Here is a 25869-nt window from a genome sequence, read left to right as displayed (position 1 = left end):
GGAGGCTGCCTAGCACATCTTTTTACCATGGGAAATTTAATGCCTGGTCGGAAGTAGGAGTTAAATTTCCCACGGTAAAGAGGAGGGCACCAAACCTTACTCAGGCAGGCCAAGCAAGTCCTCCCTCCCTCCCCAGCATGCCAAACCCCTCCCTTTCACATTAAAATGCAGGCCAGGAAGTTCGGGACTAGGTCCAGGTCAGAGTCAGAGTTGGTCCTCTCTCTCACCTTGAATCAAAATCTGCCTGGCATGGCTGATCCAGGTCCTTCTCGCCACCTCCCAGCACCCTTCCTCTCCTCTTAAAAAAAATATTGGACCATGTGGAACTTCTGAGGCCTCCAAATCTCCTGCTCCCCACTTGGGAACCCCTGCTGAGAAGGCCCTACATCCTCCACAGAAGGGCTGTTCCCTCATTGGCCGTGAACTGTTACGTCTATCATCACATTTCAGTGAAAGGATCAATTCCTTTCAGAATTCTGAAAAGACAGCCTTCTGATAGGGGATTATCCTTTCACCGACATGCGACAATGGAGGGACAATGCATTGCCAAGGAGGAAATAGCCCTACTGGAGGAGTAAGGTCTTCCATGGCAGGGGTTCCCAGGTGGGGAGGGGAAGATGTGGAGAGAGCTTGGGAGTTCTGCATGGTCCAATTTAATTTTTTTAGGTGTGAAGAAGGGGTTTGTTACCATCCTTGATACAGGGCACTTCTCCCTGTCTTTATCCAGGATAAAAAAACTTCCTGGGGAGGATGCAGGAATTGTGTGGCTGTTTGCTTTGCTGTCCAAGGAAAACACCTATTACAGGTGAGCAACTTTGCTTTCTCCACGGACAAGCACAACAGTACAGCCACACAAAATGGGATTCCCCAGCCGAGGAGTGCTATGAAATAGTCTTGCTTCTTTGCTTGGATTCTGCATCCATTGTATATCTTATGAGAAATTTGGTTGAAGTATTTAAAAATGCTTTAAGTACTGATTGTCTAAATATATCATCATCACTTAAATCTTTATCCAGACAGTAATGCTTTGTCAAAGTGTATATTGGTGACTATGTAGCAGCCTTGCAGATGTCCTATGTTGATGCCAAGTTCAGATGCGCCATTGTTGTGGCCATCACTTGCATTGGATGTGCCTTTGATGGCGATATTTCCAATCCAAAGGTTTCATCGCAATGAGAAATGCATGTCAACCATTTTATTTATTTTATTTTAAAATCTTTTCTATACCGTCGTTTAGTAGTGCACCATCACAACGGTTTACAGGGCGGCACGCATATATGTATTTGATTAAATTCTTACTACCAAAGTGTCAAAACATTTACGGTAACAATTTCATAATCTAAGGTATATAATGTGAGATCTGATATTGATATTGTTTTCTTTTTGACAGCCTTTTTTTGCTGTTTCGCAGGATATGAAAAATTGAGTTGATTTTCTGAGTGTTTGTGCTCTGTCCAAATAGAACAAGAGGGCCCAATCTGCAATCCAGGCTATGTAATGCTTGTTCAGCAGGTGTTGTATGCAGTTTTGGAAAAAATGTTTGCTCAATTCATATGGAATTGGGTTACCATTTTTGATAGGAACTTTATGTGGGTTCTGAGTACTATTCTATTTTTGAATATCTGCATATATGGTGGATAGTTTATTAGTGCTTGTAATTTACTTACTCTTCTGTCTGATGTTATTGCTATTACAATGTTTTCATGCCAGAAATTTTGTTTCCGCAGTAGCCAATGGCTCATATGGTGCCTGTATTAGTTGTGTTAGTGTTATGTTTAAGTCCTATTGTGTTTTTAGAGGAGGCTTTAAGTTATATAGAACTTTTAGAAATCCAGCCACTATTGGTTACTAAAAAATGGGTTTACCTTCAATTGGGTTGTGATGGGCTGCTATTGCACTTACATGCGTGCTGATGGAATTTGATTTCAGACCAGCATCTATGAAGTGAATCAAATACTGGAGTAATTCTGAAAATGAACATGAGAATGTGTCCATTTCTTGATGGCTACATCATTTTGTAAATCTTCTCCATTTGAAGTTGTATGGATTTTCTTATGGAAGACGCCCACCAATCTCTACTCCTGTTTGCCATGAGCGGGTCTACTTGAGGCACCATCTGGCTGCTCTTCGGCACCCCTCAAGGGTCGGCACCATAGGCGACCGCCTAAGTTTGCCTAATGGATGCACCGGCCCTGAATATAATTACACCTCTACAATTGCTCCAGAACTCTGCTGCAAAAGTGTTATCTGGAGCCAGAAGATATGATATTATGCCCATTCTTTTGAACCTTCATTGGCTATAGGTAGAATTTAGAATAAAATATAAAATTTTAACAATAATGCATAAAATTGTTTATAATCTAGAGAATGTCTGGTTGGGGACTAAAATTAATTTATATACACCTTTAAGAGATTTGTGATCAATGAATAAGACTATTGATAGTCCCCTTTATTAAACAAGTGCACCAAAGGGAAGTATGTGATAGTTATATCAATGGTAGGCCCACTAATTTGGAATTCTATGCCAGACTAGCTTCGTTTAATGGAGGACCACAGAGCATTTAAGAGGGCATTAAAGACCTGGCTCTTCAGAGATGCATTTAAAGAGTAGCAATTTATTTGGCAGATTGAGAAAGGAGTAGGCAATATGGAGCACGAAAGGCCTTTATAGAGATGAAAAGAAATTGAGATTATACAGATATCTGATAACTAATGTCAACTTGTTTATTTTTATATTGTAATTTTAATAATGTTTTTATTTGTATTGTTTTTTTACTTTTGGGTAAAATAATTGTGTGAGAAAAATGTAAACTGTTTAGATTTTTGATAAGTGGTATAGAAATTAAATAAAATAAATAATTACAAAGGTGAAAAAGTTTACAAACACACGGCCAGTAGTCTACTTCATACCCCTGCAAGACTATGATCCATCCATTTATTTAAATTTTACTCATTGAAGATTTACTAAATTTAAGATGTGCAAATAGTATAACATGCACTGCTGATGCCATGAGGCCCAACAATCTCAATATGTCAATTGCTGATGCCTGCTGAATTGCTTGAATCCCCTCCCCCTGCAGATATCAATATAAAAGTCCTCTGCTATGGAAGAAAAGCTCTTGACAGAGTCGTGTCTACCAGTGCTCCTATAAACTCTGCTTAACAAGATGGGCTCAGGTGAGACGTGGACGACAAACCCTAGTAATTCTAACACACAGATGGTTCTGTACATTGATTGTGTGGCATCTGCCTGAGACGCGCTCTTGATCAATCATCCAGGTAGGGGGAAAACATGTATCCCCAGCTTGTGCAGACACACTGCCACCAATGAGAGACATTTTATGAAGACATGCGAGGCTAATGCTAGGTCAAAGGGCAAACTGCAATGCTGGAGGTGACAATTCCCTACTCCATATCTTGGATATTTTCTGTGCTGGAAATCTCTATATGGGAGTAAGTATTCTTTAGATCTAAAGAGCAGAGCCAATTTCCTTTTTCAAAAAAGGGAATCAAGGTGTCCAGAGAAATCATCTTGAACTTTTCCCTCTTCAAGAACTTGTTCAAGACCCTTAGAAATCTTAAGATGGGACAAGTCGTCCTGTTTTCTTTGAAATCAGGAAGTACTTGGGAGTAAAATTCCCACCCTTTTTTCCTTGGTGGAACGAGCTTGACTGCATTAATCTCTAAGAAGGAAGAGAGCTCCTTTTGTAGCAGCTCCTGATGCCGAGATATCCAAGTGGGATCTGGTGTACGATTTGGAGGGATGTTGAATAGGTTAGGTACACATAACCAAAAGTTGAGGTACAAATACCCGGGTTCAATATATAGTCAATCAAAAAGAAAAAGAACCCAATATTAACATCTGCAAATAAATTTAGGATTTTTTAAAATACATTTCATATATTGGTTGTGTACTGATGGGTAGATATATGGGTACTGATGTAAAATGTGTATAAAACTCATTTTTGTGGAAGGAGTTTGGGAATATTGGGTTGTAAGAGTGTAACAGCATTTTTTGCTGAGATATTCTCTATTTGGGGATGTTTTTATTAATTTTGTATATAACCCTGTATATTAGGTTAGTGTAACAGCACTTAGGCTAAGCTAGTGTTTTTGGGAGATGAATAAAATATATATCTGATTTGTGACTTTTATATAATTTAAATAATGTGAATGTTTCTGAATGTATTAAAAAAATTCTAAGTTTATTTGAAGATGTTAATATTGGGTTCTTTTTCTTTTTGATTGATTAGGTATAATCTGTACCGTTTTTGTATTATGCTGAAGACCCAAGTGTCCGAAGTTACACTGGATCAATAGTTTCCGTAAAATCTCAGCCTGCCTCAGACAGGAAGGTCCTCTGGCATGGATACTAGGATCTGGGGCTATGCTTTCTGTGATCTAGTCAAAATCTTTTCCTAGATTTTGGATGGGGGTGCTGCCTAGGATGAGCACAAGAACCCTGCTGCTGATGGGACTGAGAGGGCAGAGTAAAACATCTCTTTGGTACCCCACTCGGATACGTGGAGAGTTGCTGAAGCATCTCAGTGTTCCTTTATCTGGGCCACCGCTTCCTTAAACTTCTCTGAAAAGATTCTTAGCTCTCTGCTTCAACGGCAGGGGAGAAAGACCGATACTTCACGCATATCCAGCACAGCTCTCTGCTTCAACGGCAGGGGGAATGAAGAAAAGTGGATCTATATACAGACAACCAACAAGGACTGAATTACATAGTCTGGGTAAACAAATAAGCATGGGTGTAGCTTGCTTATTGCGGCGGTTACTACCCCTAACTAATTAAGCTAGATATTTCACTTAGATGCAGTTCCAACACTGCTCTCTACATTAATGGTGGGGGTGGAAGGGAAATAGAACCAAAAGGTTACTAAGAGCCAAGAGGAACAGATAAGTATGAGAACCCCCCCCCCCCCCCCCCCCAAAGTGCGAAGCTTGCTGGGCAGACTGGATGGGCCGTTTGGTCTTCTTCTGCCGTCATTTCTATGTTTCTATGTTTCCATTGCATGGCACATCAGCTAGGTGAGTCTGTGGGCATCAATCCTCACTGCAGTCTCTTGATGTCATCCTGAAAACAAAGACTGACCTGACTATGGTTTTTTCACACTCCACATTCTTGTCCACCAGTGCCCGACAGCTGTCATGCTGCTTCAGAATGTCCAGCTTATACTGGCCCATGAAGAGCTGATAGGATACTATATGGGCATTGAGCATAGCTCCCTGAATACTTTTTTCACAAGAGTGTCTAAGGTGTGTGAACCCTTCCCTGAGCGCAGTGAGGAATGGGTCCTGGACCTCTTGGCTTTCTTGAGAATGGATTTGACCACCACAGATAGGTATGGCAGCTGCTGCTTCTTGAATCTGAAAGCCTTCTGGACATGATATATCATGTGTCTTGTTCAAAGAAACCACAGAGGGGTTTTTTCCACATCCACATCTGTCATGCACTGGGAATGCCACAATCTCCCTTAGGAAGCTCAATGAACTCTAGGGGGTTAAACATCTTGTTCATGAACTCCTCCTGCAAAGAAAATGGAATGGCAAAGGAGAGATTCCCCACTGGAGACTTTCTCCTTTTCTGTGGAGAGATATATGGGAGACCTGTCAATTCCTTCTGATCAGGGAAATCTCCAAATCCTTAGCTGTACCCTTGAGAATATTCTGAGACTGAGCTTGACTGTTAGACTAGGGTCATTGACATAGTCCTCACCCATCTAGAAAATGAGCTCTCAGAGAAGGGAGTTCCTGTGACTCCAATGAACTTGTGTCTCGGGGACGTTTCCCCCTCAATGGGCTAGATAGCACCATTCCCCTTCAGGAACCAGTATCAATGCCGATCCTCTGGGCATCTCTAAAGACTCCAGTATCAACTGAACGGACATTAATGCCCTGCATTGCTCTGTCCAAGACCTGCTGGATCTTTCTATCCAGTTCCTTTTTAAAGATTGCCAGTGCTAACACTGATTGGGAGGCAGGATGGGTGGCCTAGTCTTCATGTGATACCAGAGGTGTATTGGTGCCTGATGCATGGACTATCTGAAACTGCTGCAACTCCTGGGATCGAATCAAGGATGAGCTTTCCTCACCAGAGGAATGCTTGGAGGGATTCATAGCAGCTGCAAGATTGTCCAAGCTTGTGGCAATGGACATCATCAGAAACAGATGTTAATCCATGTCACTGGCATTCCTCAATGCCAGAACTGAAGAGGCTGAACCCTTTGTATACTTCAGTTGGCAGGAGACAGACAACGGTCTGTCCCCTTGGTCTTTCCTGGTGCTCAATGTCTATGCACCTCCTGAGTCCATCAATGCTGATGCCTCAGATGATGATACTGCTGGGCCAGACTTATGGATTCCAGGGCGATTCTCCATGTGGTTGTTAAGATAAACACCTCCAAGTGTCATGCTCATGCAAAGAGGACATCCTCATATGTCATGACTGGCCCAGTGCAAAAGGATCACATCTATCATGGACTTGCAAGTCCATGACAGGCATGATTCCTCTCGTATTGGTGGCACCTTTCAAAGCCATTGGTCATCTTATCCATTCGGAAATCGAGCAAACAAAACAAACTTGACAATGAATGCCACCTCAATGCACTGGTGCCTCTTGCAGCTGACGAAATAGAAACTGTTAAATGTATCTAGGAGAATAAAGAGAACAGAAAGGAAAATCAGTTTCTTACCTGATAATTTTCGTTCCTGTAGTACCACGGATCAGTCCAGACACCTGGGTTCTGCCTCCCCTCCAGCAGATGGAGACAGAAGTTTTTTTTCAAAACAACCCTGGCATATATACCAAGGTGCCACCCACAGTCACTCAGTCTTACGTAATGTCAAAGCAGAATGGAACAAAACCAAACTAGCCATCTAACTAGCTTTCCATCTGATACAAACCCCTAACTGGGAACAGAACTCACAGAACCAAAAGAACAAGCAAGAACAAACAGTACCAACATCCAGAAAATAATGTTATTACGAGCGGACTGTTACTTCAGTGTACACAGCAATGGGCGGGGCTCTGGACTGATCCATGGTACTACAGGAACGAAAATCATCAGGTAAGAAACTAATTTTCCTTTCCCTGTACGTACCCGGATCAGTCCAGACACCTGGGATGTATCAGAGCTGACTTACCTAGGGTGGGAGCCGGAGATGCCCTCTTGGAGCACCCCTTCTCCAAAGCCCCCGGAGTCTGAAGCTTGCACATCCAATCTGTATTGTCTGGCAAATGTATGCAACGATTTCCACGTAGCCGCCCTGCAAATTTCCTGAGGTGAGACTTGATGACATTTCGCCCATGAAGCGGCCTGTGACTGCGTGGAGTGGGCGCGAAGCCCCACCGGAACTACCTTACCACGCAGTAAATACGCTGAATTAATGGCTTCCTTTAGCCAGCGAGCAATCGAAGTCTTTGAGGCCATACCGTCTCTCTTCGGACCATTCCACAACACGAAGAGATGGTCAGACACTCGGAAAGGATTCGTGACCTATAGGTATCGCAGCAGAGCCCTGCGCACATCCAATTTCCGTAAATCCTTCGACATGGGATCCGAGCGGTCCACAGCTGAAAAAGAGGGAAGCTCAATCGATTGATTCATGTGGAAAGAAGACACTACCTTCAGGAGGAAGGAAGGAACCATCCGCAAGGATACCCAGAATCAGAAATCCATAAGAAGGGTTCCCTGCACGACAACAACGTCTGCAACTCTGAAACTCGACGTGCCGAAGAAATCGCGACCAAAAACACCACTTTCAGCGTGAGATCCTTCAGCTTTGCTCGTTTCAATGGCTCAAAAGGAGGGGCATACAAGGACGAAAGTACCAAATTGAGATTCCGGGAAGGACACGGCAGGCGAAGAGCAGGGCGTAAGTGCTTCGCCCCTCGCAGGAAACGTGCCACATCTGGTTGCAACGTCACCGCTATGCCCTGGATCTTACCACGTAAACAACCAAGTGCTGCAGCCTGTACCCGAAGGGAACTGCAGGAAAGCCCTTTGGAAAGACCTGCCTGAAGAAGCCCGAGAATATCCGGGATCGACACCCGCGTAGGGTCTATCATGCGTTCCGCACACCAGGCAAAGACTTTCCAGACCCAGACATAAGCCAGGGAAGTGGATGGTTTTTGCGACCTCAACAACGTTACCACCACCGCATTGGAATAATCCTTATTCTTCAGCCATTGCCTCTTAAAAGCCATGCCGCTTGACAAAAAGCAATCCGCTTCTTCCAAACAGACAGGACCTTGATATAGAAGAGCCGCTGATTCCCAAAACCGTAGCGGCTTTGCGGTGGACAAATTGAGCAGATCTGCGAACCAGGGACGTCTTGGCCACTCCGGTGCCACTAGAATCACCTCTGCCGGATGGAGCTCTATCCGCCTGAGCACCTTGCCTATCAGCTGCCAGGGAGGCAACACATACAATAAGATGCTTGTCGGCCAGGGAAGGGCCAGGGCATCCACCCCCCTCTGCCCGATTCCCTGCGATGGCTGTAAAACCGTGGAGCCTTGGAGTTCTTGAACGTGGCCATCAGGTCCATGCACAGCCTGCCCCACCAGTTGCAGATGAGCTGAAAAGCTTCGTCGGCCAACTCCCACTCTTCGGGATCGAGATGGTGATGACTGAGAAAGTCTGCCTGTACGTTGTCCATGCCAGCGATACGAGATACCGCAATGCTGGCTAGATGCTCTTCTGCCCAGCTCATCAATTGTTGTGCCTCCTCTGCCACCGGGCGACTCTTGGTTCCTCCTTGGCGATTGATGTAGGCCACTGTAGTTGCATTGTCTGACAAGATCCTGACCGATTTCCCCCAAAGGAGCAGGAGAAAAGCCTTCAATGCGAGAGCCACTGCCCTGGTCTCCAAGCATTGATCAACCACAGAGATTGGAGGGTGGACCACAGCCCCTGTACCGACTTCCCCAGACAGACCACTCCCCAACTGGAGAGACTGGCATCCGTGGTGACGACCGTCTGGTCGGGAATTACCAGGGGAACCCCACATGCCAGATGTTCCAAGACCAGCCACCAGTCCAGACTGGCCCTCGCAGAGTCCGTAAGTGGAAGCGGTAGATGATACAGCTCTGACACCAGATTCCAACGGGACAGCAATGCTGATTGTAAGGGACGCATATGAGCAAAGGCCCAGGGTACCAACTCTAGAGTGGACGTCATGGAGCTTAATACCCTCAGGTAATTGTTTACCTTGGGCATCTGCATGTCCAACAAGTCCCTTACCTGGCCCTGGAGCTTGACTGCACGTTATGCGGTGAGGAAAACCTTGCCCTGGACCGTATCGAACAGGGCTCCCAGGAACTCCAGAGACTGGGAGGGGATCAGATGACTCCTGGCCAGATTGACCACCCAGCCGAGCGATCGTAAGGAGCTGTAGCACCTGGTGGATTGCAGACTGGCATAGAGCCTCGGATTTCGCTCAAATCAGCCAATCATCCAGGTAAGGATGGACTAGGAAACCTTCCCTCCGGAGCTGCGCTGCAACCACGACCATGACCTTGGAGAACGTCCTAGGTGCCGTGGCGAGACCGAAAGGCAGAGCTCGGAACTGATAGTGACTTCCCAGAATACAGAACCTGAGGAACTTCTGATGCTCTGACCGGATGTCAATATGAAAATAGGCTTCCGTGAGATCCAGAGAAGCCAGGAACTCCCCTTGCCGTACCGAGGCGACGACTGATCGAAGGGTCTCCATCTGAAACAAGGTACTCGAAGGCACCTGTTTACACTTTTCAGGTCCAAGATTGGTCTGAACGTTCCTTCCTTTTTTGGGACTATGAAGTAAATGGAATAATGACCCATTCGTTGTTCCGCGGACGGAACCGGTGTGATAGCCCCCAAGGCCAGTAGGCGCTGGAGCGTGTCTAGCACCGTCTGCCGCTTCTCGTGGTATGCACAAGGAGATATCAGAAATTTGTCTTGAGGGCGCTGTACAAAATCTAAAGCGTAACCTTGACTTATGGTGAGAACCCACTGGTCCGACATTATCTTGGTCCAATCCTCGAAGAAGAGTGAGAGTCTGGCTCCCACGCTTGGCACGCGATGGCTGAGCGGTACAGAGGAATGAACCGGCAGTATCTCATTAAGAGGTCTTGGCCCCTGCTACCGCCTGCGGGGCACCCGGTCTGCCAAAACGTCTGCCGCGAAAGGACTGAGACCACGCCTGCTGTCTGTCAGAACTTGCGCGAACGGATGACCCGGACGACCACGCTGGCCTGGGTCATTTTACCACTACGGAACCGTGACAGAGCCGCAAAAATCCTCTCGACCTTGGTTTGTCCTCTGGTAGTTTATGAACCTTGTTCTCTCCCAGGGACTGGATCATGTCCTCCAATTCCTTACCAAATAACAGTTTCCCTTTGAAAGGAAGCAAGCCAAGATGGGCCTTGGACAACACATCCGCAGCCCAATTCCGAAGCCAGTGGAGCCACCGCGCAGCTACTGCCGAAACCATGGATCTGGCTGACATGCGCAGGAGGTCATAAAGAGCATCAGTGTTATAGGCGATGACCGCCTCCAGTCGATTCGCCTGGGCAGCCTCCTCCACCGAGAGGTCGGAATTGGCTTGGAGCTGCTGTGCCCATCGAAGACTGGCACGTAATGCAAAATTACTGCACATCGCAGCCCGGACCCCCAGCACTGAGACTTCAAACACCTTCTTGAGCTGCAGCTCTAGCTTTCTGTCCTATAAATCCTTGAGGGCCGTTGCTCCCGTAACGGGGATTGTGGACCTCTTAGTAACAGCCGATACTGCTGCATCCACCTTAGGGATACATAGCAGCTCTAAGGCGTCCTCCGGAAGGGGATACAACTTGTCCATAGCCTTACTCACCTTTAATCCCAAATCTGGGGTGTCCCATTCTCGGAAGAGAAGATCCGTCGCTGAGAAATGAAACGGGAAGGAAACTGTAGGACCTCTGAGACCCAATAAGACAGGATCCATAGCTCACAGCCGGGACTCTCCCGGCCTAGCTCCTGTAAGATGGCCGGAATAAGTGGAGCCAGTTCATCCTTCTTGAAGAGACGAACCACCTTAGGATCATCCCCCTCCATCGCCTGAGATCCCCTGCTGAGGCCTGGAGGGGGATCCACGTCACCCTCAGCCCCCCCGCCCCCCCGGGGGCTTAACCGGTGGAGCTTGCTCATCCTGAGAAGTAGAGTCTGTATCCGTCTCCACCAGCATGGATCATAAGGGCCTCTTACCCTATCTGGGTGATGCCCCCCCCCCCCCCCCCGATGACCTGTCCCTCTTCCTAGTCCCCCGGGTGTACTGTGGCAGCAAAGGCCTCTCGGAGCAATGTCCTCTTACCCTATCTGGGTGATGCCCCCCCCGATGACCTGTCCCTCTTCCTAGTCCCCCGGGTGTGCTGTGGCAGCAAAGGCCTCTCGGAGCAATGTTTCTTTTCCAGCTTTCTTTCTCTGAAGGCCTTGTGCATTAATAACACGAATTCCGAGGAAAAGGAAGAATCTGACTAGGAATCAGTGGTCCCCTCAGGACTCTCCTCGCGAACAAGAGAGGCTGCCCCCACAGGAGCGCCCCCTCCCGGCAGGAATTTGTTGCAGAGAGAGCGAGGGGGGTAAAATTCCCTCCCCCATTGCTGCCCACGTGGCCTCCCAAAATATGCCCAAAATGGCATCAGTTCCCACGCTTAGCGGGAACGAGTCTTCAGACAACACACTACCAGTGCCTGCATGCGCCGCGGAACGTGAAGGTCAACCGCGACCCCCCGAATCGAAGGATCCTTTGTCCCCCTGCACGCAATGAGAGCAGAGGCCGTTCCTTGACAAATGCGAGTGCGCCGAGCCGCATGTGCGACAGGAAGAGCCCTGAGGCATCGCAGGCCCGCCGAAGGAGAAAAGAAAAACTCACAATGCGAAATAAGTTGAGAAATCTGCCGCCCAGCCCCCCCCATAAACACTCACCAAGTTTCGGAGAGCCGGCACTCGCACCATAAAAAAATCAAAGACAGTTTTTTTTTTTTGTAATATACCGACTTGCCGTGCGCTGTCCCCAGTTCTGGAAGACAGGTCCTGCTCCTGTGGGGGTGAGTGAGCCGGGCTCCCCGGTATCACCCCTGCGCTGCTGGATAAAACTGAAGGATCAGGGTCCCCGACCCTTAGCAGCGGCCTCAACCAGAGGGGATGGTCTTCTCAGGATCTAGCAACCCCCTGGGAGGCTCCCAGAACTACTGACGAGGACAGGACTTACAGCTAACTTTTTTTTTTTAAGCAATAGTTAACCAAAAAACCCTCAAAACCCTGACTACACTTCTGCACTATTAAACCTGTAGTAACCAGGGAACCAGAAGAGACTGTGGGTTTTGCACCTCCACCATCTGCTGGAGACAGAGTAAGACTGAGTGACTGTCGGTGGCACCTTGGTATATATGTCAGGGTTGTTTGAAAAAAACTTCTCTGTCTCCATCTGCTGGAGGGGAGGCAGAACCCAGGTGTCTGGACTGATCCGGGTACGTACAGGGAATAGAAACTGTGGGGCACTGTGACAAATGAATTCTGTCCTCTCAGGAATCTGGAGAATCCTCACAAGCAGGGGGGGGGGGGGGGGGGGGGGGAGTAAATAAATCAGACTGAGGGGACACCCGCATGGATGCATTGCAGTATAGCATGCTCAAATTTCCTAGAAAGTTAAGTAAAAGTTCCATATGATGGGCACCATCTGATTTCATCATCCAAGTGAGGACTAAATTATATATTAGGAAGGGATTACAAGTGTGTCAGTGCATACATGCATTTTGTCACATAGCTAGAGAACAGAATCTTGGATATATGAAGCTATAGTAGATCCAAATGCAAGTTAAGGAGTAGGTCTTACCTTCAAACTCTCCATAAGGACAGCAGAGGAATCCTCCCTGCTGTTAACCTGGGCTGCCCAGGCATTTCCACCACTTGGAGGACCAGCATGGTGCCAGCTGTTCTCAGAAGTGGAGGTTGGTGTTGCTGGGAGGTAGTCAAGCCCAAATCCCCCCATGGCTGAAATGACAATTTGAGACTCAGTTTAGTGGTTTGTAAATGCCCCAAACCAAGTCCAGCACTAAGATGTGCACAAAGTTGGAGACTGTTGCATAGAAAGGACTACAACTCACCTGGCTTATCTGTCTTCCAACGGTCTGCCACCCTCCTATCTCTGTTGTCTGGAGTCCCAATGGGCCCAAAGTTGGAAAATGGGATTGAGTTGTGGTTGTGATTTGGAGGAGAACTTGGCAAGCTGCTTGGGTTGGAGGAGTGAGGGGACTGGCTGGCTGGTGTTGAATGATCTGTTAAAACAATCCAGATGTAAGCATGCATGAAAGTCCTAAGTCTGCACCTCTCTCATGTCTCTCTAAGGGATGGAAAGCAGCAGAACAGAATATGAAGTCAAGAGATATCTATGATACAGAAAGGCATTTAGATTTACAGGTAGAATAAGAGGGAGAAAATGGGACTCCAAAGAGGTGAAACTACTACTTAACACTTCTGTAGTGTTACTTGATGTGCATAAGTGACAGTCCCTGCTAAGCAGAGCTTACAAGCTAATCAAGACAAACATATGGGGCAAAAGAAGTTTTAGGGAATTTCCAGCATGGGATTAAAACTGACATGGAATGATGCCTACCAGCAGCTCCACTGGACCAGGACTACATACTACAGGCAGTCACAGAAAGCTGCATACCTGAGCTGGCTGGGAGGGATGGTGACCAGGGTGTTCCCTCAAAAAGTGAGTATAGTGAGGTCTCCTGGTGGCCCATGGAAGGAGAGATTTCGGATTTTGTGCTGGTGTTCAGGGTTTTTCCATACACTTCATTGAACATGCTGTTATTTGGATACCTTTCCTGAATGTAGAATAAAACAAACTTCTTAGTATTACTTCTATTAGACTTCTAAACAAACACACTTCACTTAAGAACATATATTACTCGCTCAAGAAGGCTTCTGGCCCATCAGGGCCTTCATTAATAACTCAGTACCAATATCCTGTGATTGTGTTTGCCAATTACCAGCGCCTCACTCAAAGTAGTATCCTGACCCTGCAGTCACTACATCTTTGGGGGATTTACGCCAGATGTCAATTACCTGTTCTAATCACTGTGTGTGTTCTACGGTTCAGAGGGAAGGATACCTGCCAAGTAAAGCAGAACACCTTAGGCCTGGTGTTCAAGGCTACAGTCTGGGGGGATACAGTGTCATTATACCGTTAATCCCAGTGACGCCCCTTCTCTCTTCTCATGATCTGAGCAGCTGCAATATTTTCCTGTACCTGATTCAGGGAGAAGCCAGTGAGGGACAGGAAAGAAGGTGGTTGAGATATCAAGTCTGAAGGTTTCTCCAGCAGGGACTTCTCCAAAGACCGAAAAAGAAAGGAAATGCTGTTATTCACTGTGCCATTCTACCAGAAAAGTGTTCCCTGGCTATAAATGATTTTTTCATCTCTAAATAATCCTTGCAATACAAAACATCTAAATCACTTAGGCAGGTTTTTCAAATCTTTATTTTAACTATTTAAGATTAAAAAAAACCAACCCAACAACCCACTCTGACCTCCTTGAAGAAATGATGAAAAGATGCTGATGACTGTTTGTGTAAACTATTAGACACTAGCCAAACTTCAAGGCAAGTCAGTCGACATCTGGCAACTTAATGAACAACAGAATAAAGTTCCAGATGTTTTAATAAAAGGTGCTGGTCCGTTTCTTCAGCCTAATTATTTTATAATATAAATGATTAAATAGGTCCTGGAGCTTGGGCATAAATGGAGATACTGGGGAGGAGCTCTCTAAAGGATCCAGATGAGACACATACTGGGGATTCTGGCCTCTGTGCGCAGAGTACATTCAGAAAGATGATCCACTGGATGAAGAACATTTCTCTTCCAAATGTTAGGCATGGGGGTTTGGAGAACCTATTTTCCCAGCTTTCTGCTGCCATTCCTCAGCTCCAAAGATTCATTCAGTGCCCTGTTCTAAAGTACCACCACCACCACCACAGATGGCTTTAAAGAAAATTACTGTGAAGGAATCCTCTTAATCACTTGCAACGGGAGGCTGCCATTCTGGATTCAATACCTTTTCTCTCTTTTTTTTTTTAAGCTTTTGCAAACTTGGTACTGCAATTGTAGAAACGTGGCTTTAATGCTGTGTTCCTACAAGGGTGCCAGGGAAATGCCACAAGTGGACCAGCAAAACAAAGATCCCACACCCCTTTTTACATCTTTTATGCTTGGTACTGCACTTCTACGATGGACTTTTTTTTTTTTTTTTTTTTTAGGACTAGGCAGTTTCCTCCTGCTCTTTTGGGTGGTGCCATAAACCTTCATTCACAATTCCCTGGGGATTCTTCCCCCACATTATCACCTCCAAATTCACTTTAGCCCAATCGCAATCCTCAGCCAAGGGCCATGCAATCATGGGCCCTCAAGTCCACCCGCAGGTGTCGCCTCTGCATGAGGACCGCTGTTCCCCGCTGACCCGTGGAATGGAAAACCCGAGTCAGAAATCCAGTGCAGCCACCAGACCCACCCAGAAGCCATTTCCAAAATGTCAGCCTGCAGTGGAAAATGATTACAGGGGTCCTTCACATGCCAGCAGCACCTATGAGAGCAGAGACTGCCTGAGGACCCAAGAGGTCAAAGATTTTTATATTTAGTTTTGATCATTAGTGAAATGAAAACCAACTTAGTTTGTTTGTGACAGATTCTGTCGTTATAAGGTTAAAGAATGTTTACAAATGCTAGTTTTTGATCCTAGCAAGGCTCCTTCCTCAGACTATTCACTTTTTTCCTAGGTGGTTTTTTAATTACATTTCATTTTTAGCAGGCAATCCCAGTGCATGGCAGTGAACAGTACTGCCACTGAGTCAACTCTGCTTTTCAGTTTTTATCACTGACAATTTACAATCCTACAGGTACTATGGGATCAGGGCAACCACTTTACCACTACCAACAGAGGCTAACAAAATCCACCAGCTTCATATTCATATAGATTGGGGGAACTACTCAGGCAGAGGTCTTAGAAAGACTAGACGAATGTCTCAGGGTGCCAGTATAACCAGCCTCTTGTGCCTACATATGCTTTGACTGGCAGTACTTTTCTTCTGTTTATTTATAAGAACTGGAACCAAAGCAGGTTAATTTCAGATTTCAGTTTAGGTTTGACCAAGTGGGTACCAAATCCAGTTCTCAAGTACCTGTTAAAAGTTCTGCTATCCAAAATGAATATTCATGAGAAATATGCATGCTTTCCGATAAAGAGCCAGGTTAATGTGTACACTTTGGTTCCTCTGAAAACCTGTGTTGGGGTTTCTGGGAAGCAGGGGTCAATAGTTTCCTAGTGCAGTCTGGCAGGGAGAACAGTAAAGTGAAGAGGGGCACCATCATCTGCTCCATAGCCTAAGTTAGTGGTTAGAAAGCATCGCTTCCAGTGTCATATACAGGGACCTTAAAAGTGGACTGAAAATAAAAGGGAATATTCCACTGCATGAGTGAGATTTCTATTACAAAAAAGGACTGGAGGTATCACGCAGAGTGGCTTACTAGTCCTTGGTATAAAACAGTTAGCCATGTGCAGCAATGCCTACCACAGCAGGCACTCACAAAGGGAACACAGACAGGAAAACCGAAGGGAGGAGAAGCAGAAATCTGTAAAATACATACAAAGAGGCTTCGTCCAGGAAGAGAGGCGAGAGGCCCCAGCAGAGCTGGATAAAGATCAGGAGGATGAGAGAAAGCCAGCTCTTCCTCTTCCTCCAAGGCAGCCAGACTCTTTAACAGGTCCGGAGGAAGCAGAGGGGAGCTCTTGGAGTCCTAGTGACAGAAAAGAGCAAAGTGAGATGGAGCCAAGTGAGGAGGAAGGGAAAATAAGATGACCATGAGGAAGAACCAATGGATGGGAAAAAGATAAAGCATGAGGAAGCATGGGAAAAATGAAAACAAGACCCAGGTTGGGGGGGGGGGGGGGGGGGGGGGCGGGGAAGGAAAATAAAACAAGAGGATAGAATAAGGTAAAGTAAGAAGGCAGCAGTATACAAAAAAGTGACTAAGCAAAGACTGAGCTTAAAAAAATTTGTAGCTGAAGAAAAAGCAGCAAAGACACAGCACAGAGGGAGGGCCCCAGAGCTGGGACAGTCCTCGCAAGTCACAGCCTTGAGAAAGGGCCGCAGAACAGGCACAATACTCCGCAGAACACAAGGCGGCGAGAGATGACAGCCACAGGACACAGCACAGAGGGGGTGCGAAAGCAGGGACACACACACACACAAAAAAAGGGAAGATAAAATAGCGAACGTGAGAAAGACAAAACTGAAGAGTGATGCTGAGAAGAGACTTCTATAGCACAAGATACAATATACCAGGCAGCTAGCTTCCCTTTGCCATATTAAACTGCTTGAAAAAATAACTGATAAATTTGTCACACTCTGGCTCCATCACTCACGTGGACAGACGACCAAGTCCTGACACACTCTCTCTGGGATGAAGATTATGTAGGCTCAAGCTCACGTCTTCTGTACAACTCCTGCTACAGCAGATAACACTAATATGGCTAACACTATACTAACACCTCTTACTTTCGCACTATCCCAAATATTCATAAAGCACCACAGCTCATGTCTCCACAGGGTCTGGCTCCACTTCCTCCCCCACTGTTGTACCTAAGGTAGGTAAGACAAACAGATCTTGGATACTCCTGGGCACATAAATCATGTCATCATTCACACTTACCTTCCATTAACATTACTTGCCACGCGCCATTTGTAAGAGAGGAGAAAGTCAGTCAGCTGTATTTGCCCACATTCCCCTTTCTCTCTACTTCATGCCTTAACCAAAATATGAACGAGGAGGATTTATCAGAACTAAGCAATTCCCTATGATCTTTATTGTTTCCACAGATGAACCCTCATGTGCATTTACCTCAAAAGCCATCCTGGCCACAGGGTCCTGCTCTGGGCGGAAGACTCCTGGCTGCCGCTTGGCCCTGTGGTCCATGTTAACCTGCTGTGCGGTAATGGCCCGGTTATTGGCCATGCTGTAGGTAGAAGAGTCGCCCCAGTAAAAATCTGGTGCCTTGACTTCAGAGGTGCTCTGGTTATAGACCTCCATAGGGAAGGGCTTCATCTTTTTCTCCAAGGGTTGCTGCATGACTGGATGCTGCTGCAAAGAATGTTCAAACAGCTTCATAGGGTCCTTGGCTGGCATGTAGTAGGGCTGTTTTACTGGCATGAGCTTTCCAAGAGGGCCAGGCACCTGAGCAGGATTCCACAGCTGCTTGGACGGGTCCACCTGCTGGAACTAAAGGGGAGAGGGAGGAAATGACTGCCTAATGAAACTAATGGAGAGCCAGAGGGCAGAAGAGTGCTGGATAACACTTGTGCATCAACAGGCGATGTTGTGTTTTTATATGTTCTGAATTGTTAACCTGCCTTGGGCATTATTTTCTGGAAGTGTGGTTTATAGATCTACACAAGAGGAGACACCTATCATTACCGAAAGACATATTAAAGCAACAAACACACACCATGGAAATATACCACACTGATAACAGCTGTGGCTATATGCATGCAAACATCACACAAGTCATTAACTCTATAGTAAATACCCAGACACTAATTTTATTGCAATTATGAAGCTACAAATTTGAGCTTAATGTTACATTTGGCCAGCTAGTCTCCTTTGACTTTTGGGCTTCTAGCTCAACACTGAATTTCCATTTCTGATCAAGAAGTCTGAGCATGAGGCAGGAGGGGACCTTTGCTCACAACCGACATGTCCTCCCATACTGTTGGCTCTCTTGCTTATAACTCAAACACTAAATATGCAGCACAAATGCAATTGAGCCAGCTGATAGGTGTTACTATTGAGCAAGGGCAGAGATTCCCTATTTTCCCAGGGTTCTAAATTAATGATGGATAAGGAAATGTGTTTTCAGGTTAAAATTAAAAATGTAAAACAAAATCAAACCCAGAGTGGCCATATCTCTGTACATTGCAGTGCATGACATTTGAGTTCAGATCCTTTGTTAATTGCAGCCGGTTGGACTTCTATTTAAACGGATGTTGTAAACTGCTTTGGGTCTCATTGTTGGGGGAAAAAGTGATATAGAGGTACAAATGTAACGCAGAGACAGCTGTCACTACAGTGGTGATCTCTGCTGGTCATTGAGTGACACTAAGGGGTACATTTTAAAAAACAGTGTGCGAACAAAAGTACGCCTGATTTTATAAGATACGCGCGTATCTTATAAAATCCAGGGTCGGCGCGCGCGCGCAAGGGGGTGCACATTTGTGCAACTTGCGCGCGCCGAGCTCTGTGCGACCTGCCAGTTCCCTCCACCCCTCCGCACCTTCCCCTACCTAACCCACCCCCCGGCCCTATCTAACCCCCCTACCTTTATCGCACAAGTTACGCCTGCTCGAAGCAGCATGCCCAGGCAGCTGTGGCCTGGGCATGCTGATGGCCCGCTGCCGCGCCATCACCCGACCCGGGGGCTGGTCTGGAGGCCTAGGTCATGCCCCCCGGAACGCCCCGGGCCGGCACCATGCCCCCCGGAATGCCCCCCGGAACGCCCCGAACGTTACGCCGCCCAGACACGCCCCTCCCCAGCAAAGCCCCGGGACTTATGCGCGTCCCGGGGCGCGCGCAGGGTGGTTTTTTTTTTTTTTTTTTTTTTTTTTTAAAGGTTACGCGCTTAACTTAGGGCCAAATTTTAAAAGGATTACGCGCTTAAGTGTAAACCCAGCAGGTGGCACTCCTTCATCCCTCAGGACAAAGAAGTTTCCCACAGCTGCCTGGGCATGCTGTTCAAGGGCAATAAAAAGGGGAAAAAATGCAAAAACTAAGCCAGCCAAGTGGTTGGCCGTGTCCTAAGAACAGTCATTTAAATACAAAAGGCTGAATGCCTATTGATGAAAAGGAAACGATGCAGTGGGTATAATATGGTGAGTGCTTTGGCTAGGAGGGCTCTGCCTTCTCATACTATGGAAGAGTTATTAGCTTTGTACAGACCTGCTGAAGTGCAGAGGGGTGTGGAGGGCTCTTTCTCATGGGTTGCACTGGCTTTGTAGGAGACAGCTGCTGCTGGGCCAGAGTTTGGAGCTGGAGCTGCCCTGTAGGCTGTGCTGTGGGCGGAGCTGGTGAGACTGGAGGAGGTTGCTGAGTAGGCGACTGGGTTGCTTGAGGTCCCTGGTTCAATGCGCCTGGGCCAGAGGGTCGCTGCTGGCTATAAGGAATGTGGGACTGTTTCCCAGCCTGTGCTTGGCTTCCCACTGGAGAGTGAGCGGCAGCCTGTAAAAAGGATCCTGGGACGGAAACCCCAGCCGGGAAGGTGTAACTGGAACCCATGGTGAATGCTACAGGAGGAGGAATAACATAAGCTGGTGGAGGAAACCCTAGGCAAAAAAAAAAAAAAAAAAGAAAATCCTGTTAGCTATAAGCTCCATACATCATAACAGACATGGACCAGTAGGATGCCTTGATACCTTATAGCACTGCATGGGTGCAGGTTTTTATTAATGAAACTATATTTCCTAAAGGCTAGTGCTAGATGTTCTAAAAACCTAATCAAATGGCTACTAATGTAAGGATTTGCTTCAACATAACCCACTCCAAAGTGGGTAGAACAAGTGAAATAGTCTATCAAGGTCTATTTCACTTGTTTTACCCACATAACCAGAGACAACTCAAGTGCAAGGTGCCCTGGTTAGGTCTAAGATAACAGACACAAACAGCCCAAAACACCACCTGCAGGTCTCACTTGTGCAAAACATCTTATCATTGGAGGAAAATAATCCAAACCATACCCAGAAGGAAAGATCAGCAGCAAATGCTTTCAGAACGAAGTGGGTAGCCAGAAAAGGGGAGCGAGTCCCAGAGGGAGACGGTCCCACACCTGGAAGGTAACCCGGACTCAGACTATGCAGCGCAAAAGGGGCAAATAGCCCCGTGAGTCCGGCAAGAGCGAGGAGACGAAGTAGTCTCCTAAGAAAAAAGAAAAAGACACTAGGGATCAAAAAACCCCAGAAATATAACTTTTCTGAAGTACTTGCTTGAATCTAAGAAGGAATAGAAAAGGCTGACAAGCCAGAGAGCCGAAGGGGAGCTGCTGCACCTGCTGGAGACAGACGAATACGGAAGGGGTTAGTGTACAGGTTCTCCCCTTAAAGGGACATCCTCACAATTCTGGTCTGTCTCCACCTGCTGGATAGGGGCCACTGTCTGGACTGATCCTGGTACGTACAGGGAAGTATATATATGTGTTCATAATCAAAGAGAGAGAGGAGCGCATTGCATAGTGATATTTTTCTATTCTTGGGACTGCCACAACTGTACTTTTGTATTCTTCACACCCTAAGAAACTATAAGACTGAGGTTTACTGAAACGCTGAAGAAAAAAAAAAAGTAAACCCTTTGCATGGTTTACATTTAAATAGTAGATGGATGGCTATAGATGCCTATATACATAGAATCCGAGTTTCAAAACTGGTTCCCCTGTTCTATGCTCATGCCGCATATCTTCATAAAAACAAGTTAAGCAGCAGGCCAGTCTGGTGACTCAGCCCTGTACAGTTGTGTGCAGGAACTTGGGGTCCATTTCTGGCTCAGGTTTGCTGAGGTTGGGGGGAGTGTCAGTCATCGTGCAAGGAGGGAGAGCAGTAGCCAGTCTGCTGCTTCTCACTTTTTTCTCAAGGTAGGTGCAAATGAAGGCCCATGGCACCACTGCCTAAGACAGAGAGATTCTGACTGAGCTGGAAACCCAAAGCAGCAGGGCAAACTTTGCCCCCTCCAGCCTTACCCCTCCTCCCCCCCAAAAAACCCAAACAAAAAATCCAGCCTCCCTAAAACATAGGAATCCTGTTATTCTAATCCAGTGAAAAGTGAACTGCTGACAGGCTGTTCAGTATCAGCTTATATGCAACTCACTGTAAATCACATCAAATCTGCGGGAAGGCCAACATCTTCTATGTTTCTGTGGCATACTATTGTGATGCCAACCAGTACACTACACACACCAGCTGGCTTGATGTGTACAACATTTCTACACAGAGACGATCCAGAGAATTAGCCAAATACCTGGCCGGCTAGGAAGAGGAGGAAAAGCCCCTGGGTGATGAATGGGGATAAACTGAGAGTTATTGGCTGGGCTTGGAGACTGTGTTACTGGTGTTTTCCTGGCTTCAGACACTGGAGTTTTCCTCAATTCAGTCTGTGATTTAACCTAGCAAAAAACAGTAGAAGAATAAAATATTAATCAATTAAATATTGATCAAACCCAGCCTACAACACATAAGAAACACATCCTCAGCACAGGAACACAACTGCTCACTTTCCCAGCCCATCCAAGACACCAGTCAGCCTCCAGCCACATGCGCCAATACTACAATGCTCCAAGTACAGCCAGGGCCCCCCCTGACAGGTTCTACCTGATAATTTTCCTGAACTAGCACACCAGATCTCTCTCCTCTACTGTCAGCAGAGAGTCCACTCTACATCTTCTCCAACCTGCCAAGCTACTCCCCCATCCTCTTTGCTCCTCTCCCATGCTCTCCCTCCATGCTCTCCCTCCATGTCTTTAACCGCTTCAGTGTTCACTCCTCCTGCACTGGCATGTCCTGCCACGCATTCAAGCTTTACCTGCACTGCCACACTCTGCTTCCCTGCCTCCTGCATCTTATCCAGATTGATTTTCTTAGGCTCATTCTTCCTCTTGTTGTTGTCCTTCTTTACATCGTTCTTATTGACTGCCGTGTTAATCCCTTTCCCATAGTCCCTCCTTTCCTTTCCCAGGTCCTTCTGAGGATAGTTGCGTCTCTGATCCCGGTTCACCTCTCGAGGTTTGATGTTCTCTTTAAAGGTGACCACAGGTTTTTCAGACATCTCACAGCTGCTGTTCTGGTTCCTGCCAGTAGACAATACAGACTTCAGTCCAGGGCTCCCATCGGCTGAAGGGGATTCCACTATGAATGACTCCTGTAGGATAGGACTGTCTTTGGCTTTGCTCAGGTCTTCCACCATCAATTCCGGGATCTCCGTTACAAAGGAGAGATATCCTTCCTTGTTCTGACACTGAATCAATCTATATAAAGGAGAATGATTTTATAGAGTTTGGTGTCTAATAGTGACAATACAATTCACCTACAGATGTTAAGTTAATAAATATATTAAAAAAAAGAGACTCGGATTTTATTTATTTTTATACACACATATATATGCTATACATAGAGACCTTCATTTTCAGTTTTATTTTTATTAATTTTGGGAATTTTAATGTTATAACAAAAAAAAATCAGTGGAAAAATCCTTTTCCACTGATTTTTCTCCTATGTGTTATTTAAAAAAAGTCATTTCCACAGATTTTTATGTTATAACATTGAAATACCAGGATAAAGAAACTAAAAATGAAGGTACCTAGCTATGCAATATAAATCAAATCATAAAACTGGTTCCTGATGATGAGCTTACAATCTAGAGCAGGGTCCTCAAATCCAGTGCGGTCTTCATGATTTCCTTAATTAATATGCATGAGATCAGTGTGCATGCACTGCAAACCCATCTCATTCATATCCATTGTGGAAATCCAACTGGGTTGCAGCCCTAGACTTGGGGACCACAATCTAGATGGTGCTCTCCAGTTCCAGCTGGGTAAATTAAAGCACAAAGGCATAAAGAGACTTGCTGAAGCATGAACTAGACTCCACAGAGCCTGACTCTCCTCCCCCCTTCTCTGAACTATCATTCTATGCTCATAATCAAACTACAGAAGTCAAAGATTCCCACTGTTAGTTCCACAAAAAACAAACAAACCACATATTACTTATTGAAGAGTAGGACGGGGTAAATAAGGACAAGAATTTTTTTTTTTTTTTTTTTTTAAAGACTGGCTGATGTATAGCGCCGGCGCCATTTTGAATATTGGCAATACGGCCCGCGTGCAGGAGATCGCTCCCGGCCCCCCGCTGGACTTTTAGCAAGTCTTGTGGGGGTCAGGAGGCCCCCCCCCCCCAAGCTGACCAAAAGTCCCTGGGGGTCTGGGAGCGATCTCCTGCACGTGTGACGTCGGGAGCCAGGAACCAAAATGGCGCCGGCGCTACCTTTGCCCTGTCACATAAGGGCAAAGGGCCACCGGCACCATTTCTCTTAACGCAGCCGTGGCCAGACTTCTTTCCATCTGTTGAGGCTTCAGGGCTAACAGTTGAACATTTTTCGGTATACAGCAGCTTTGGCAGATGACATCTCATTGCAGGGTTCGTGGGTGGGACTGCTCATCTTTGGTCTTGGTGTTGTGTGTGTTTATATATGAGTGTGCTTGATGTAATCTGCTTTGAACGTTGGGATATGAGTGGAAAAGAAGTTTGTAATAAAGTAAAGTGATGGACAAAAGACTGAGTAAATGCTGGATACCTGGCTTGGTTCTCTGCTATCCACTTGCCCGTGGAGACCAGCCGTTGTGGCCGGATTCTCCGATGCTGCACCTCTTTCTCTCCAGTAATCCCCTGGTGACCTTTAGAGAAATCCAAGTTCCTGGTATGAAGGGGGGGGGAAAAAAAATAATGCAAATGAATATAACCTCAGATTGCCTTTAGGTGCGCAGAGAGACTTATAAAACAGACAGGTGGCAGGAAAGACTTCATACTATCTTCACCATCAATTCAACACCTAAATGAAATGCTGCAAATCAAGCTGTCCATAAAAGTTTGGGGGTTTGGCTTTAAACAGTTGTATCTCATCATTTTCAGTAATACTGTACAAGGCAGATTACAAAATTAGACATAAAATATCGAGAAACAAAATTCACTTGAATTCTCTTCAGATTAAAACAGGACTTTAAAACATCACAAAAGGTAGCGCCGGCGCCATTTTGGTTCCTGGCTCCCGACGTCACGCGTGCAGGAGATCGCTCCCGGACCCCCGCTGGACCCCCCAGGGACTTTTGGCCAGCTTGGGGGGGCCTCCTGACCCCCACAAGACTTGCCAAAAGTCCAGCGGGGGTCCAGGAGCGACCTCCTGCACGCGGGCCGTATTGCCAATATTCAAAATGGCGCCGGCGCTACCTTTGCCCTCACGCCCCTGTATGACATAGTGAGGGCAAAGGTAGTGCCGGCGCCATTTTGAATATTGGCAATACGGCCCGCGTGCAGGAGGTCGCTCCCGGACCCCCGCTGGACTTTTGGCAAGTCTTGTGGGGGGGTCAGGAGGCCCCCCCCAAGCTGGCCAAAAGTCCCTGGGGGTCCAGGAACGATTTCCTGCATGCGTGACGTCGGGAGCCAGGAACCAAAATGGCGCCAGCGCTACCTTTGCCCTGTCACATAAGGGCAAAGGGCCACCGGCACCATTTCTCTTAACGCAGCCATGGCCAGAGAGCTGGAGATCGCGCCGGGACCCCCCCCCCCCCACTGGACCCCAGGTAATTTAAAACATTTTGGGGGGGTTCGGGAGGGTGGGGGATTTGTTTTAAAGGGTCGGGGTGGGTTTTAGGGTTGTTTTGGTGTGCCGGTTTTCCCGCCCTCCCCCGATTTACGATTTAAAAAACAAAACAAAACACGACGATCAGATTTCCCTCCCCCCCCAGCCAAAATCGATCGTTAAGACGATCGATCACACGATTCACACCCCTATTGATTTCTATAACATTTTAGTTTTGACAGGCTTCAGTGTTTGTGGTCTTATCCAATAATTCTAATTAAATAGGAAGAGATAATCTCCTGGTTTTGCATACAACTCCTTTGGATTTCTGCAGCCCAAATGCATGACTTTGGCAGTTAAGATTCAATGCAAATATTCAACCACGCCTCAAGTTTTCTTAGATGACTTCATCTTGTTTACTCTTTCAGGGGTGTCCACTCTGTTACAGATCTGTCT

At 46.4% G+C, this 25869-nt stretch overlaps 1 protein-coding gene across 5 annotated transcripts in view; it reads right to left on the bottom strand.

The window, feature by feature from the left end:
• Positions 1-25869, bottom strand: part of SMG7 (SMG7 nonsense mediated mRNA decay factor) — a 169485-nt gene that overhangs the window by 3728 nt on the left and 139888 nt on the right. For 2 of the 5 annotated variants that reach the window (XM_029617622.1, XM_029617624.1), the window contains 10 exons: positions 24412-24531; positions 22645-23086; positions 22084-22228; positions 20020-20402; positions 17929-18306; positions 16675-16824; positions 14284-14364; positions 13699-13858; positions 13133-13303; positions 12862-13019 (listed from right to left, as the gene is read on the bottom strand). In XM_029617622.1, the coding sequence (XP_029473482.1) occupies positions 12862-13019; positions 13133-13303; positions 13699-13858; positions 14284-14364; positions 16675-16824; positions 17929-18306; positions 20020-20402; positions 22084-22228; positions 22645-23086; positions 24412-24531 (2188 nt within the window). The remainder of the gene's footprint in view (positions 1-12861; positions 13020-13132; positions 13304-13698; positions 13859-14283; positions 14365-16674; positions 16825-17928; positions 18307-20019; positions 20403-22083; positions 22229-22644; positions 23087-24411; positions 24532-25869) is intronic. The other 3 variants (XM_029617623.1, XM_029617625.1, XM_029617626.1) reach the window with 3 other exon arrangements.

The sequence above is a fragment of the Rhinatrema bivittatum genome, chromosome 10 (genome assembly GCF_901001135.1).
Source record: "Rhinatrema bivittatum chromosome 10, aRhiBiv1.1, whole genome shotgun sequence".
Lineage (NCBI taxonomy): Eukaryota > Metazoa > Chordata > Amphibia > Gymnophiona > Rhinatrematidae > Rhinatrema > Rhinatrema bivittatum.
This window is presented reverse-complemented; position numbering and strand designations above follow the sequence as displayed.